Source organism: Haliaeetus albicilla, chromosome 19 (assembly GCF_947461875.1).
Source record: "Haliaeetus albicilla chromosome 19, bHalAlb1.1, whole genome shotgun sequence".
Classification (NCBI taxonomy): domain Eukaryota; kingdom Metazoa; phylum Chordata; class Aves; order Accipitriformes; family Accipitridae; genus Haliaeetus; species Haliaeetus albicilla.
In genome coordinates, this window is record NC_091501.1 from 805,730 (window position 1) to 819,022 (window position 13,293).

The 13,293-nt window shown below is 49.6% G+C and overlaps 1 protein-coding gene across 2 annotated transcripts in view; it reads right to left on the bottom strand.

Annotated features, from left to right (window-relative positions):
- Nucleotides 1-8,856: 8,856 nt before the first annotated feature.
- The window catches only part of EP300 (E1A binding protein p300), a 67,596-nt gene continuing 63,159 nt past the window's right edge, over nucleotides 8,857-13,293 (bottom strand). For both annotated transcript variants that reach the window (XM_069807139.1, XM_069807140.1), the window contains one exon: nucleotides 8,857-12,268. In XM_069807139.1, the coding sequence (XP_069663240.1) occupies nucleotides 10,028-12,268 (2,241 nt within the window). In that variant the 3' untranslated portion in view covers nucleotides 8,857-10,027. The remainder of the gene's footprint in view (nucleotides 12,269-13,293) is intronic.

Sequence of the window (13,293 nt, forward strand, 5' to 3'; positions counted from 1 at the left end):
CTCATGATTTTGAGGTTCTAACTTCTGGCAGCTCTAACCCAGCCAGTGAATGTGGTCACAAGCCCTGGCAGCACGGGTGCTGTTGGACCCAGGTCACACCTCAGGCCTTGGGCTGCCCCGGCTTTCAGTCGACAGGCCTGGTGAGATATCTGCTATATGGCTCTGTCCTGGTTTCAGCTGGGATAGAGTTAGTTTTCTTCTTAGTAGCTGGTACGGTGTGTTTTGGATTTAGCGTGAGAATAATGTTGATAGCACGCTGATGTTTTAGTTGTTGCTCAGTCGTGCTTACCCCAAGTTAAGGACTTTTCAGTTTCCCGTGCTCTGCCAGCAAGCAGGTGCTCAAGAAGCTGGGAGGGAGTGTGGCCAGGACAGCTGACCCAAACTAGCCAAAGGGATATTCCATACCATAGAACGTCATGCTCAGTATATAAACTGGGGGGAGTTGGCTGCGAGGGGCGAATCACTGCTTGAGCATTGGTCAGTGGGTGGTGAGCAATTACATTGTGCATCACTTGTCTTTTTCTTGTTTTTTTTTAAATTTTATTTCATATATTCCTTTTCATTACAATTATTATTTTTTTTTTATTATTATTATTGTTAGTATTGCATTTTATTTTACTTTAGTTATTAAATCATTCTTATCTCAACCCACAAGTTTTACTTTTTTTTTTTTAATTCTCCTCCCCATCCCACTGGGAGGAGAGGAGTGAGTGAGCAGCTGCGTGGTGCCTAGTTGCTGGCTGAGGTTAAACCATGACAGGCTCCCAAACCTCTGTGCACCAGGGAGACACTGTACTGGGAGCTCATTTCAGTGCCACACTCCAATCTTCACACCTTATTGATGGAAAAAGGAGGAGGGAAAGACCCACAAAATCATCCTGGAAATAAGCCTTCTGATTTTAACTCCCCACCCTCTCCCAGTGCTGGACAAAGATTTGCTCTGGAATAATAAATAAATCTTGTTCTCCCCTTGATTCCTTGGAGCCAGATGAATTGCGGGAGAAACAGCTATGAGCTTTTGTAACTGAAACTGGCGGAGTCTAACAGGGGAGGAAAATGCATTAGTCTCACTTTCCTGCCACCCCACCCACCACGTCCCAGCGGTACAAACACATTAAAACCCCCCGTAAGGCTATATAGGTGCCTGACAAGAAGCATCACAAGTACCAGAGAGCAGCCTAGAAGCCTCCATCATGGCAGAGCAATATGCATGATCCAAGGAAGAATCCAGCTTTAAACCAAGGCACTTGTTCTATTGCACAGCTGATCATCACAGGATGGATGTAGAGACCAGATTCCTGAATTCCCCTTCAAAACAGACACAAGAGAACAAGGGTGCCATAGGTACCCGCTTTGAGTCACTGGGGGGCTATTTAAATTCAGCTTCACTTCCCTTCCCTGCACCCAGCATCCATTTCACCCCCACCCCAGTCATTTTGAGAAGTGGCATCTCTGGGTGCGCTACTTTGGGGCTCCTGTCTCCTACACCAACGTCACCATCTGCAGACCACTGCTGATCCCGCAGGACATTCCTACCAGTCTCATCTGCTGCTTTAATCACTGTCTTCCACCTTGTACCAGGCAGTTGAAGCTGCAGGGTGGCTCCTAGTGACCCCAGATGAGCACAAGTGAGTTAGCTCAACTCGTCTTGCAGGTTGCGGAACATCAGCTGGGCTGGGCAGTGTGTGCTGTGGGTTTCAGTGGCAATGCTAAGCAAGGACAGAGACTTGTCTGGGCCGTAGGTTTGCATGACTCAGCATAGACCACAGACTGGAAGCTGTTTGGGATATCAACTTAAAAAGCAAGTCCCGATCTTTGGCTGGCCAGAGATGTAATCTCCGCCCCAGCTGTGATCAAAGCAAATGAAATTCTTTGCTTCAGCACAGTACCAATCTAGCACCACAGTGAGTAGCTAGTGCCTCTGCTATGCCCTGTTGTCGGCTCTCCTTTCCCCAGAGAAACCTTTTAGATCTTCTTACAACAGAAAAGAAAACGTGCTGCTCCATGAACCAAGCAGGGTGCATGAGTTGTGTAGGGATGGGCATCCTCTTCCTCCCCCACATTCCCCCATGTGCCCCTTTCAGGCAAGACCACAGCACATGGTCCACAGTCCAGGAGAGGAACAGCATGGGTTACAGTAGGTGGACTGAAAAAAAATATGTCCAAAATACCTGCCCCAAGGGTTTTCTTTAGAGAAACTTGAAGTTACTGACCTGCTTCCAGAACAGCAGAACACCTTTGCACAGGAAGAACACGGGATTCCCAGACCGCTGCGATCTCAAGAAAGCATAGGAAAAGGGAATGCCCGAAGGATCTTCAGCTTAGGGAGTTTGGGGTTGCTACGAGCAGAAAATGGGGCCCTGGCTTCCAGTGCTGTGTTTGCAGACCCCACTCCTGCCTGGGGTCAGCCCCTACCCCTGTGGCCAGTAGCCCTGGCAGTAGTGCAGAGGGCTGGGCCCTGGCTTACCAGGCCTTATTTCTCAGCGAAAATTTAACACCCAGGTCCTGCCTTCCAGCCCTTGCAGATCCTTTCTATATCAGCCCAGGGATGCCCATACATCTGAGCCCTTGCTTCACCAGCCCCAGAGTCCCATGCTGCTGCGACCCCCCCTCCACCGGGTATGCAGCCATACTTGCATTTTTTTTCCCATTGTAGAAAGGCCTCGGCAGCGGTGTGGGGCAACAAAGACAATGGAAAGCAGAAGTGAAGAGGGAAACAAGCCTAAGTGAAGGACTCCTCGCTTTGCTGGGCAGCAGAAGCTATGCCCTTTCAGCCAGAGGAGCGGGGCTGGCAAAGAGCTTTCTTCTTGTAATGCCAATGTCACTGCCTTCCAGTTCCTGCTATTGCCCTGGGGACTGCAGGGGCATGGCGAGAAGCAAAACACACGCTGACAGAGCTCGTGGTTGCACCCCATGGCTCTGTGCTCCCAAGATACGCCAGAGCCTGCCGCCACCCAGCACACCTGGGGAAAACAACAGTCTGAGCCATGCCAACTTCACCAGGAGTTATGAAGGGCTTCCAAGATGGCTATGGGAGATGGTGCCAATAGTAATTCCTCCACCCTCCCTAAATCCACCACACTGCCTACAATAGGGAGCGTGGACTGGAGCCATGGCTGATTGCCCATCGGCTACCCACAGCACCGGTTACAGAACAGGTTTCCCTTTCAAAGATCCGCCGTGTGCAGGATCCCTGCTGGGGAGTTACGACCAAGCCCCTGTTCTAAGGGATTGCAACTAAGGCAACTCAAGCAAATCAGCAACCCCCCGTTTTTCTAAACAAAGTGCCAGTTCGAAGCTGGGCGTGCAAATGCCAATGCATACAACATGCCTGCAAGGCTGACGGAGCAGCTTAGTGGCTTTTTGACTGCGATGCAGGCACAGATGCTGCTGAAACCACTGCAGATGGAGCCCGATGTGCTCTCACACTTCCAGGGCTGGGCTAGGCTGTCTCGGGCTGGGATCTATAGCACGTGATCTGTTTTGACAAGCCAAGGGAGGAAATGGCTCCTTGTGCAAACTGACAGTCACCCAAGGGTTGTGTTGTATGAAGGCAGCTGCTAAGAGTGTTTGTAAAACCAAACATTCCCCAGCCAGGGCAACATATGGCTGTTCTTCGAAGAAAAGCTCATTTCAAGTGTAGGAGGCCTCTTCACGCACTTAGGCAGAACCAGTCATTAGGAGCAGATGCTTCTGACCACTGCTGTCTTTCAATACAGGACCCGCTCCAGACTCTCCAGAGGGGCTGGGCCAGAGTCCTTGAGTTTGGCTGGAACTGGCAGCAGCACAATCAAGGACATGGTGTGCATGAAAAGACCATCTTGGAAACAGGAGGTGGAATTTCTTGCAGAGGAGCGAAGTGTGTATCAAACACTGGAAGAAGCGCTGGAAAAGGAAGTAGAAGCTGGAATGGCTGTCACTGTCACATCGTGTACCTCAGCCTTGTCGTGGTGCTGCCACCGCTTCTAAGAGGCCACAGGCTCTGCGTTAGGTGAGTAACTTGGGCCCTGTCAGGCTTTGTCTGGACTTTTCTTGGCCTGCCAGGAGCTGCGTTGTAGCTCGTTTCTCTGTTACAACAGTTGTCTAATGACCCGCCGACTGTTACCAACATTATTTTGGTTTTTGTACAATTAGCTGGTGTGACACTTACTGCATCTATATTGTTGTAACTAATAGATAGCAGGTACTAGGGAGAAGCCTACGTAACTGCTTGGCCTAAGGCGCAGCTCCCACAGAGCAGCTAACAGACGTGGGGGTTTGCAGAGTGGGGTGCACAGAGGGGGTCAGGGTCCCCGCGCTCAGCAATGGTGGTGATGTGCCACGTGGCATGTCCTCCCACAGACACTGGAACAGCTCTCCCTGTAACATCAGAGCCTCCACCCAGGCTGAGCTCTTCTGTGGGAGGATATGGCTTTGCCAGTCTTGTGGTGCCGGGAGTGTTTGAGGCTTCTCACTTTGGCTGAGGCTGGGGCAGAACAGGATCTTCTCGGAGACGCTGCAGTTTCAAAAGCCTGAACCCCCCATCTGTACTGACGGCAGAGTCTGTGCTCATCGGGCTGGGAATCGGCGACTCCCATGATGATGAAGGCTGGAAGCTTGTGACTCGTGGCACCAGGAGGATGTCTCCTGCTCCACCTGCATGTGTACGGGACAACAACAGAATCAGTTCAGTGCCCTCACAGCAGATGTGAGGCTGGGAGCTGTGTCCAGTGAAACGTCTGAACTGCCTGAGCCTGGGCCTGAGCCGTGCAGCAGCACCTCGTGGAAGTGGTGGATGCTGGTAGTGAGAGACTCTCTGCTGCAGGGGACGGAGGTCACCGTCGACCAACCTGCCTACGGAGATGTGCTGCGGGTCGGGCTCGCAGATCTGGGATGATACGGAGAGGCTGCCAAGGCTTGTCCAGTCCTCACGGTTCCCTCCGCCCCGCTGCTCTTCCGTGTGGGCATCGACGATACTGCCAGGGGAGACCCAGAGCGTATCAAGTGTGGTGTCATGGCTCTGGATGCAATGGCCACGAGTATGGGGGCTGAGCGGTCTTCTGCTGGTGAGGGGAAAGTACTTGAGGGGGAACAGATGCAGCCTGCAGGGCAACAACTGGTTGTGCAGCTGGTGTCAATAGGGATCCAGCTTTTATGACCATGGGACTCTCTTCAAGGATCAAGGACTGCTATGAAGAGATGGGATCCACCTGACCAAGGAGGCAAAACCATCTTTGCTAAGCAGACAAAGGCTGCCCAACCTGTGGAGAAGAGCTTTAAACTAGGGACAACAGGTGAGGGACAGGAGAACTGACAATCAAGTGAGGAAGTGATGGACTAGCTTGGCAAGCAAAGGTTACAGTGTGATGTCGACAGGAAAGATGTTGAAACCTGGCAGATGGGGGCCCAGCCCACGTGTATGCATGAAAACAAGGACGTGCTGGGAGGACAGCATCCTGGGGAAAGCTCTCGTAACTTTTCTGGGAAGTCAGCACATCTGTGTGCCTCTCTGAAGTTCCCTGTTTTCAGCAATCCCAGCTCCCTGAGACCAGTGGGAATGTCTGGAGCAAGGGAGACACTCTCAGTGAAGTAGAATCAGATTAGAGAACATTTAAACAAACTAGGCATGCTCAAGTCCATGGGACTTGACAGTTGCACACCCAAGTGCTGAGGGAGCTGGCTGATGTCGTTGCAAGGCCACTCTCTATTATCTTTGAAAGGTCATGGTGATTGGGGGAAGTTCCTGAGGAGTGGAAGAATAAGACTCCTGTCTCAAAAGAGAAGAACCTTGGGAACTACAGGCCAGTTATCCTCACCTTAATCCTTGGGAAGGCGACAGAGCAAATATTCCCGGAAACCATTTCCAAACACACTAAGGACAAGAAGGTGAATGGGAGTAGTCACCATGGATTTATGAAGGGGAAATCATGCTTAAGCAACCTGACAGCCTTATGTGATGAGATGACTGGCTTGGCGAATGAGAGGAGAGCAGTGTACATTGTTTATCTTGAATTTACTTAAGACTTTTGACACCGTCTCTGAGCTCTTCCTCACAAACTGAGGAAATATGGGCTAGATAGACAGCAAGGTGGGTTGAAAGGTTGGGATCACTAGCACAAAGTCCAGTGGAGGCAAGACACTAGTGACATACCCCAGGGGTTGGTACTAGGGACAAGACTGTTTCACATCATCTTCATTAGTGACCTGAATGATGGGGCAGAGTACATCCTCAGGAAGTTCACAGATGGTACAAAACTGGGAGGAGTGGCTGATACACCAGAGCTGTGCTGCCATCCAGAGGGACCTCCACAGGCTAAAGGAATGGGCTGACAGGAATGTCATGAAGTTCAATAAAGGGAAACATAAAGTCTTGCCCCTGGGAGGAACAACCAGCACATGCTGGAAGGCAGCTTGGAAGAAAAGGGCCTGGGGATCCTGGTGGCAAGTTGAACAACATGCCAACAACATGCCTGTGCACCAAAGGCAGCCTCCTCGGCTGCATTAGGAAGAGTCTTGCCAGGAGGTGCAGGGAGGTGATCCTTCCTCTCAGCACTGGTGAGATACACCTGGAGTGCTGCGTTCAGGTCTGGGCTCCCCAGTACGAGAGACATGGATGCAGTGGAGTAAGTCTAGCAAAGGGCCAGGAAGATGATGAGGGGACTGGAGCATCTGTCAGATGAGCAAAGGCTGAGAGGGGTGGAACTGTTCAGCCTGGAGAAGGCTCAGGGGGATCTTATCAGTGTGTATAGATAACCTGGTGGGGGGACTACGCAGAGAGGCTGTGGCACCTCCATCCTGGAGATATTCACCCGGACATGGGCCCACGCAACCTGCTTCAGGTGACCCTGCTATGAGCAGGGAGGCGGACTGGGTGATCTCCAGAGGTGCCTGCCCACCTCAGCCATTCCGTGCTTCTGTAATAATGAGTGGCTCTGTGTAGAATAGGGTATCTATGATTAAAACAGGGTAAAAAATAGGGTATCTAAATTAAAAAAAAAAAAAAAAAGCAGTATAGACACATACAGTCACAGGACAGTACTGCAGGTCCACGGCTATAAGAAATTCACCAGTGGCCAAGTAACCAGGAGCTGGGTAAAACCAGTTTTAGGGGTGACAAAGAACAAGTATGCAACATATGGAAAGCAATCCATAAACAGTAAATTTGTATATAGTGTGGAACAATGAACCAGGAAGGTGTAGAGTATTATTTACAAACAGATGACCCCAAGACTGAGGGAGAAACCATAGGAGGCCGGGACAAATTCAAGAGACACTTTCTGTGCTAACGTACAGGCACTAATGAAAGCCGCATGCCGAGTTGGGATGCACGAAAAGCATGCAAGTCAGAAAGCTGGGCACACTTTACACTTCACTAGCCAGCATGTGGTCAGAAGGAATTTTATTTATACTCCATCCTGAGAAGCCCCCCAGAACTGAAAGTAAAACTAGGCTTTGCTTGAGTGGGGGGAAGGAAGAGGAAAGCTTGCCACGACTGGCATGGAGAACAAATCTAACCATCCTAGGCTGCTGCCCTGGCATTCAGCATGTTTTTTGTTTTCTGCTCCCCTTTAGAGCAGGTCAACAGCATGCGCGCCCAAAGCAGATGAGAGAATTGTGGGCTTGGTGCAGAGCTGGTCTCCACGCCCCAGGGGTGATGGGTATGAGGATTACCTAAGGGAGAATACCAAAGCACAGGGCTGCTTTCCTTAAGCCTCCCAAAACTTTCCACCATCTTGCTGATGGCTTGCTACCAAAAACCTTTTTATAATACAAGGTTCATGGTCCTTCTTGTGTTTATATCCAAGTATCAAGCATTTCACTCCCATTTTCTAACAGCCTCTAATAGCTGTTCACATTGCAATACACCATTGCTTTTGTTTGGCACTGGGCTGGGGCTCCCAAATCCATCCAGGCTCCCCCTCCATCATCTTCCACCAGCAGTCTCCTGAGGGCAGCTTGCTCACGTTATTTGTCTGGGATTTGTGGGTGCAGTGATTGCTTGCAACGCAGCTGGTGTTACACAGATGGTGTGCTCTGGTCACATCTGGGTCTTCCAGGTGTGTAATGCCTGGTACAAGTTATTCCCTAGGCACCAGCAATGTATGTACATGCACAGAATAAGGCTGGATTTTGGGAAGCCCTCAACGGACCAGGTGCATACCTGGTAGGTGCCCAGCCAGCGCACAACACCCAACATATTCTTGCATGATGGGATTTAACTCCACGTGCACACAGCTACGGGCAGCACGCAACTGGGTTTTCTTACCTGCACTCCACAGCTGAAGCATTTCTGTTCAGGAAATGCCCCCGATATATATAATATACAGTAACCAACCACATGCCCTACGGCTGGCAGATCAACCAGATTCAACACGGGGCGATAGGGCACCCAGGCGCCGTCTCGCTGCAGTCTCTGTGGGACATGCACACAAGCTTACCTCATGCTCACACGTCAGTGCCAAAAGGTGTACAATATATTCCAAGTGAAATAGGATCTTTTAATATCACATATCCAAACAATAGTTCTCATTTCAAAATGCAAAATAGGTCCTTTGAAGATCAGCTGCTCCCAGGCTGTGTGAGCAGGGTGGGGTACAGATGACTGGCACAACTGTTGAGGTCAGACCTCTTTTCTTTGGTAAGATACATGCCAGGAACAAACACGAATGCCGAGTTGTACCAAAAGTGTCCATTTAGAAGACTAATTATTACTCCACGTCCCTTATTAGAGATTTGCATTTTAAAACAGTCATATACATTAAATAGCTCTCCGACGTCTAAATAACCCAACATTTGAAGTAGCATATATTCTGCTACCCCCACCATTTTAAGAACAAGCAACACATGTGGGAGAGAAGGGAAACATTAAAAACAGGCTGTCTGTCTCACACAGTTTATTTAACAATAGGTAATAAGAAATCAATTTTTAACAGTCTATACAGTGATCGAAAGTTCATATTTATAAGTAATCAACTTTAATTGCATGATTTACAACATTTGAGGGTTTTTTGCTTTCTATTTTCAAGTTTTACAGAAAGTGGAAGAGGGTGGGAAAGGGGCATGGGAGAGAGAAAGCAAGCATACAGAAGAAACCCCAGGGACTTTTTCTCAGGTTAAAATCATCCCGTTGGAACTGTTTCTTACCCTCTTTTTTATTTTTTTTCCTTTGTTAGATGTAAAAATAACAAAAAAAATTCTTTCAAGAAAACAGAAACCACAATATATATACTACATCCATTTGGCAGCTGCCCCTGTGTATTTGCAAAAATGTTGTCTTCTCTCTACATGTACAAATTATTTTAATACTTGAAGTTTTTTTAAGCTCAGACTCTTGTATAGAAAATTCTTGGAGGACAAAAGTAGACTTCAGGCAGGGACTGAGTTATTTAATATTTTTTACATTTTTCAAAGAATTGACATATTTCCAACCAAAGAGGAAAAGATTGGTATTTATTTTTATATATATATATTTATATATGTAATGTATTTTTAAAGCAACATTAACCCCTTTTGTCCTCCGGTTTTAGGAAAAGGTTCTCCTGTGGTTTTTTTTTTTTGTTCTGTTTTTGTTGTGTTTTTTTGCAGTGACATGAAGAAAAACCAGAATAGGGAAAATGTTTACCATCTGCCTCAGTAAATAATAACTATCAATATTACATATTTTCATTAATTTAAAAAAAAAAATAAAACCTATTGGAGGCATGAGGAGGGCATCCTTTGGTGAACAGCCAAAAGACCACCCTCTTCCCCTGACCTCCCCAACGCACACAAGGAAAAAAAAAACCAAGAAAAAGGACTGGTTATGACTCCAGCCATAACAAAAATATATTCTTTGTACTCTACTGTCCCTCAGGTTCATTGTTGGTTTGTTTTTAAAACCACAAACTACTGCTGCAGAGTTCAGATGTGTCCCAGGGAAAAATGTTGTTTTAGCTAAGAAAGATTCAAAAAAATTTGTCTTCAGTACAAAAAGTCTTGAGAAAATAAGTTTTTTTCTTTTCTTTTTTTTTTTTAATTTTTTTTTTGCTCCCAAAATGCTACAATGTGTCTAGTGTATGTCTAGTGTACTCTGTGAAAGGTTTGAATTCAAGTCCGAGTTCTCGGAGCTGAGCCCCAGTTCCGTGGTGCTTGTACCATGGAGGCCTGCCATGCCGGGATTGCTAGCAAGCTGGGAAAGCATTGCACTCTGGTCCGGGCTGGCAAAGTGCCCTTGATCCATGGGGTTGGCCTGGGCAGCTACCAGTCCTGGATGTGGGGAGCTGGTCTGCGGGGAGACGTGGTGCGGAGAAGGCTGCGGCTGCATCCGAGGGGACGGGCTGGAATGGGGGGGCTGGGACTGGGGCCGCGGTGAGGGTACAGGCTGCGGAGAACGCACTTGATTGCTGAGCGATGAAGGGAGCTGCTGGCCCTGGAGGTGCGGGGACTGGGCCTGATTGGGGAGCATGTGCTGTTGGGGGCTCATAGGATTGGGCTGAGCTGGGGAGCCCATCTGCTGCTGAAGTAGCCTCTGCTGGAAAGCCTGCTGCAAACTGGCTCCCGTCTCCGCACTCATCGCCTGCGGAAGCTGGCTTATTTGTCCCATGTTTCCTTGCTGCATCTGCTGCATGTGATGCTGCATTCGCTGCTGCTGTTGCTGCTGCTGCTGCTGTTGGGGATACCCGACACCCTGGGGCTGCTGAAACTGGTTGTGGTTGGCCATCCCCGGCCCCAGCGCTGGTCCTGCTCCCTGCTGCTGCTGCTGCTGGTGGCGCTGCTGCTCGATCATCTGGTGCCGTCTCATCAGGAGGTCTCGGAACTGGGGAGCCATCCCCGAGTGATTCATATTCATCTGCTGCGCCTGAGGATTCATCCCAGCCATGGCCTGCTGCGGCTGCTGCTGTGGCTGCTGCTGGGGCATGCTGGGCCTCTGCACTCCGGCTTGCATGGGGTTCATGTTCTGCATGGCTGGGTTGGGGTGCACCCCTCCTTGCTGCCCTTGCATGGCCTGCTGCGGCTGGAGGCCCGGCTGACCCTGAGGGATGCCGGGCTGACCCGTCATCCCCTGGGGGTTCTGGGACCCTGCGTACTTGGCGGCCCGCTGCTTGATGAACGCAGCCAGCAGCTGAGGATTGGAGTGAAGGATGTTAAGCACCTGCTGCTGCTGCATGGGTGAGCTGGGAGACCTGAGAGTTCGCAGTAGGTTTTGTAAGGCCGCCTGGGGCAGAGGGGGTTGTTTGGGCTGAGCCGCGCCAGGTACCTGACCCATCCCTGGCTGAGGTGCCATATTCATCGGCTGACCCGGCTGGGCTACTGACATCATGGATGGCCTCTGCATTCCTGGCTGCAGCTGAGCTTGGGGTAGGCCCCCCTGCACCCACGGTGGCTGCTGCTGGATTCCCGCCGGCCCCATTCCTTGATCTATGTGACCGCCGGGACCTCTGCCTATCTGCGGAGGGTTCATTCCCATAGGTGGCATCTGGGGCATCTGGTGCTGAATCGGCCTTTGGAATATCTGAACCTGTGCCATCTGACGCTGGGTCTCTGCTGCCCGCTGGATCTGCATGGCCATTTCCACCGCTGCTGGAGGAGGGCCCTGAACTGGTGGTTGAGGTGGCTGGGGTGGAGTTGGAGGAGTCACCTGGCCACCTGCCTTGCCCTGGGACACAGCGCTGGGGGGCTGAGTTCTTGGCATGGTGTAGGGCGGCATACTGTTGGGAGGTGCCGGTTGAGGCTGCGAGGCAGGCTGGGGCGGAGGCTGGGGTTGTGGGGTTTGTGGCGTTGGGGGCTGCTGGCCTGTTGGAGTTGTTGGCGTGGCCGGCGTGGGCGAGGGTAATCCTTGCTGCTGGCCCACCACACCGGTCCGCTGCATACTCGCCATCCTCCTTCGGAGCATCTGTGCCTGTTGCAGGCGGTGCTGAAGCTGTTGCTGACGGAGCTTGTGTTTAATGTTGAGGCAGAAGGGCACTGGGCACTTGTTCTCCTGGCAGTGCTTCGCATGGTAGCAGCAGAGAGCAATGAGTTGCTTGCAGATGGGGCACCCTCCGTTGGTTTTGCGTTTGCAGCCTTTGGTGTGTTGGACAACCCGTTTCATCTTCTGACAGGACGGCAACGAGCAGTTGGCATTACGACACTGGCAGGCATGGACCAGAGACTGGATACAGCGCTGAATGCTCAGGCGGCGGGAATCACCGGGGCTCTGGGTGGTTGCAGTCTGCTGGTTGTTGCTCTCATCATCTAGACCGAGGCCTAATTTTTCCATCTTGTGGTCATGGTTTTTAGTGTTATAGCAGGTGATGCACAGGTCATAATCCTGAAAAGACAACAAAGGAAAAGTTATCGGTGTTCCTGAAACTCCATACAATAAATAAATGTCATGCCACGTCAACAAATTACTCCCAGTCTGTTCCAGGGAAATTGTTGTTCTAGGGAAAAAGTCAATCTTTCATGCCATGTTGAGGTACTAGAGAAGGAATAAATCCAAATTATAGCCAGGGAAAATACGTGGGTGTTAAGGGTGTCTGAAATCTACACAAATACATGTAGTAGCTTGAAAAACAAGTCTGCTCTGAGCTACTAAGTCGCACATCATTCAGCTGGGCCAGAAAAATCCCTTTCTTTCCTGATAGGAAAGGAGAAGAAAAAGGCAAGGAACAAACAGCTGCCCATCTGCTGCTGCTTCAAAAGAAGAGGGCAACAGTGGCAGGAGAGGTACCAATTTTCAAAGAAGAAAGGAGAACAAAATCTGCATTTTCAGTTTTCAGGGAAATTAAACAGCAGAGTGTGCTGACAGAACAGAACAGCATTTACATTCTGTGAAAGCAACAGCATGAGTTTGGGCTCAATAATTGATCTTCAAGAAAAAGACTTGACTCATCAGGATTCACTAATCCATAGGAAATTTAGAATTTATTTTCTGGTATATACAAGGAAATGGGCGCATCAACTTTAATCAGAGCTTTTCAGAACGGCATCTGAGAGTCATTTACTTCCAGCAGGTTAAAAATTTAAGTTACAAGCCAGAATCAAGGTTAGTCCAGCTTCTGGAGGGCACAGCATTGACCCAGGCCACTGGACTCAATCTTCGAACATGCTGGTATTGCAAGCACTTCTGAAGACAAAAATGCTGTTTGCAGCATTCTACAGAGAGACAACAGGGTAGTGGAAGAATCACCCAAGTACAGGAATATGACTTCTAGCATAGCAAAACCTCTATGCCAGTAAACCAATGGAGAGCCCTATTTACAGAAATACTGCAGCACAACGCTTCTGGCTCTGGAGGAAGACAGCATTCAGTGCTCTTCAGAAAAATCAGCTGATCCTATCGTTACAGCTCAA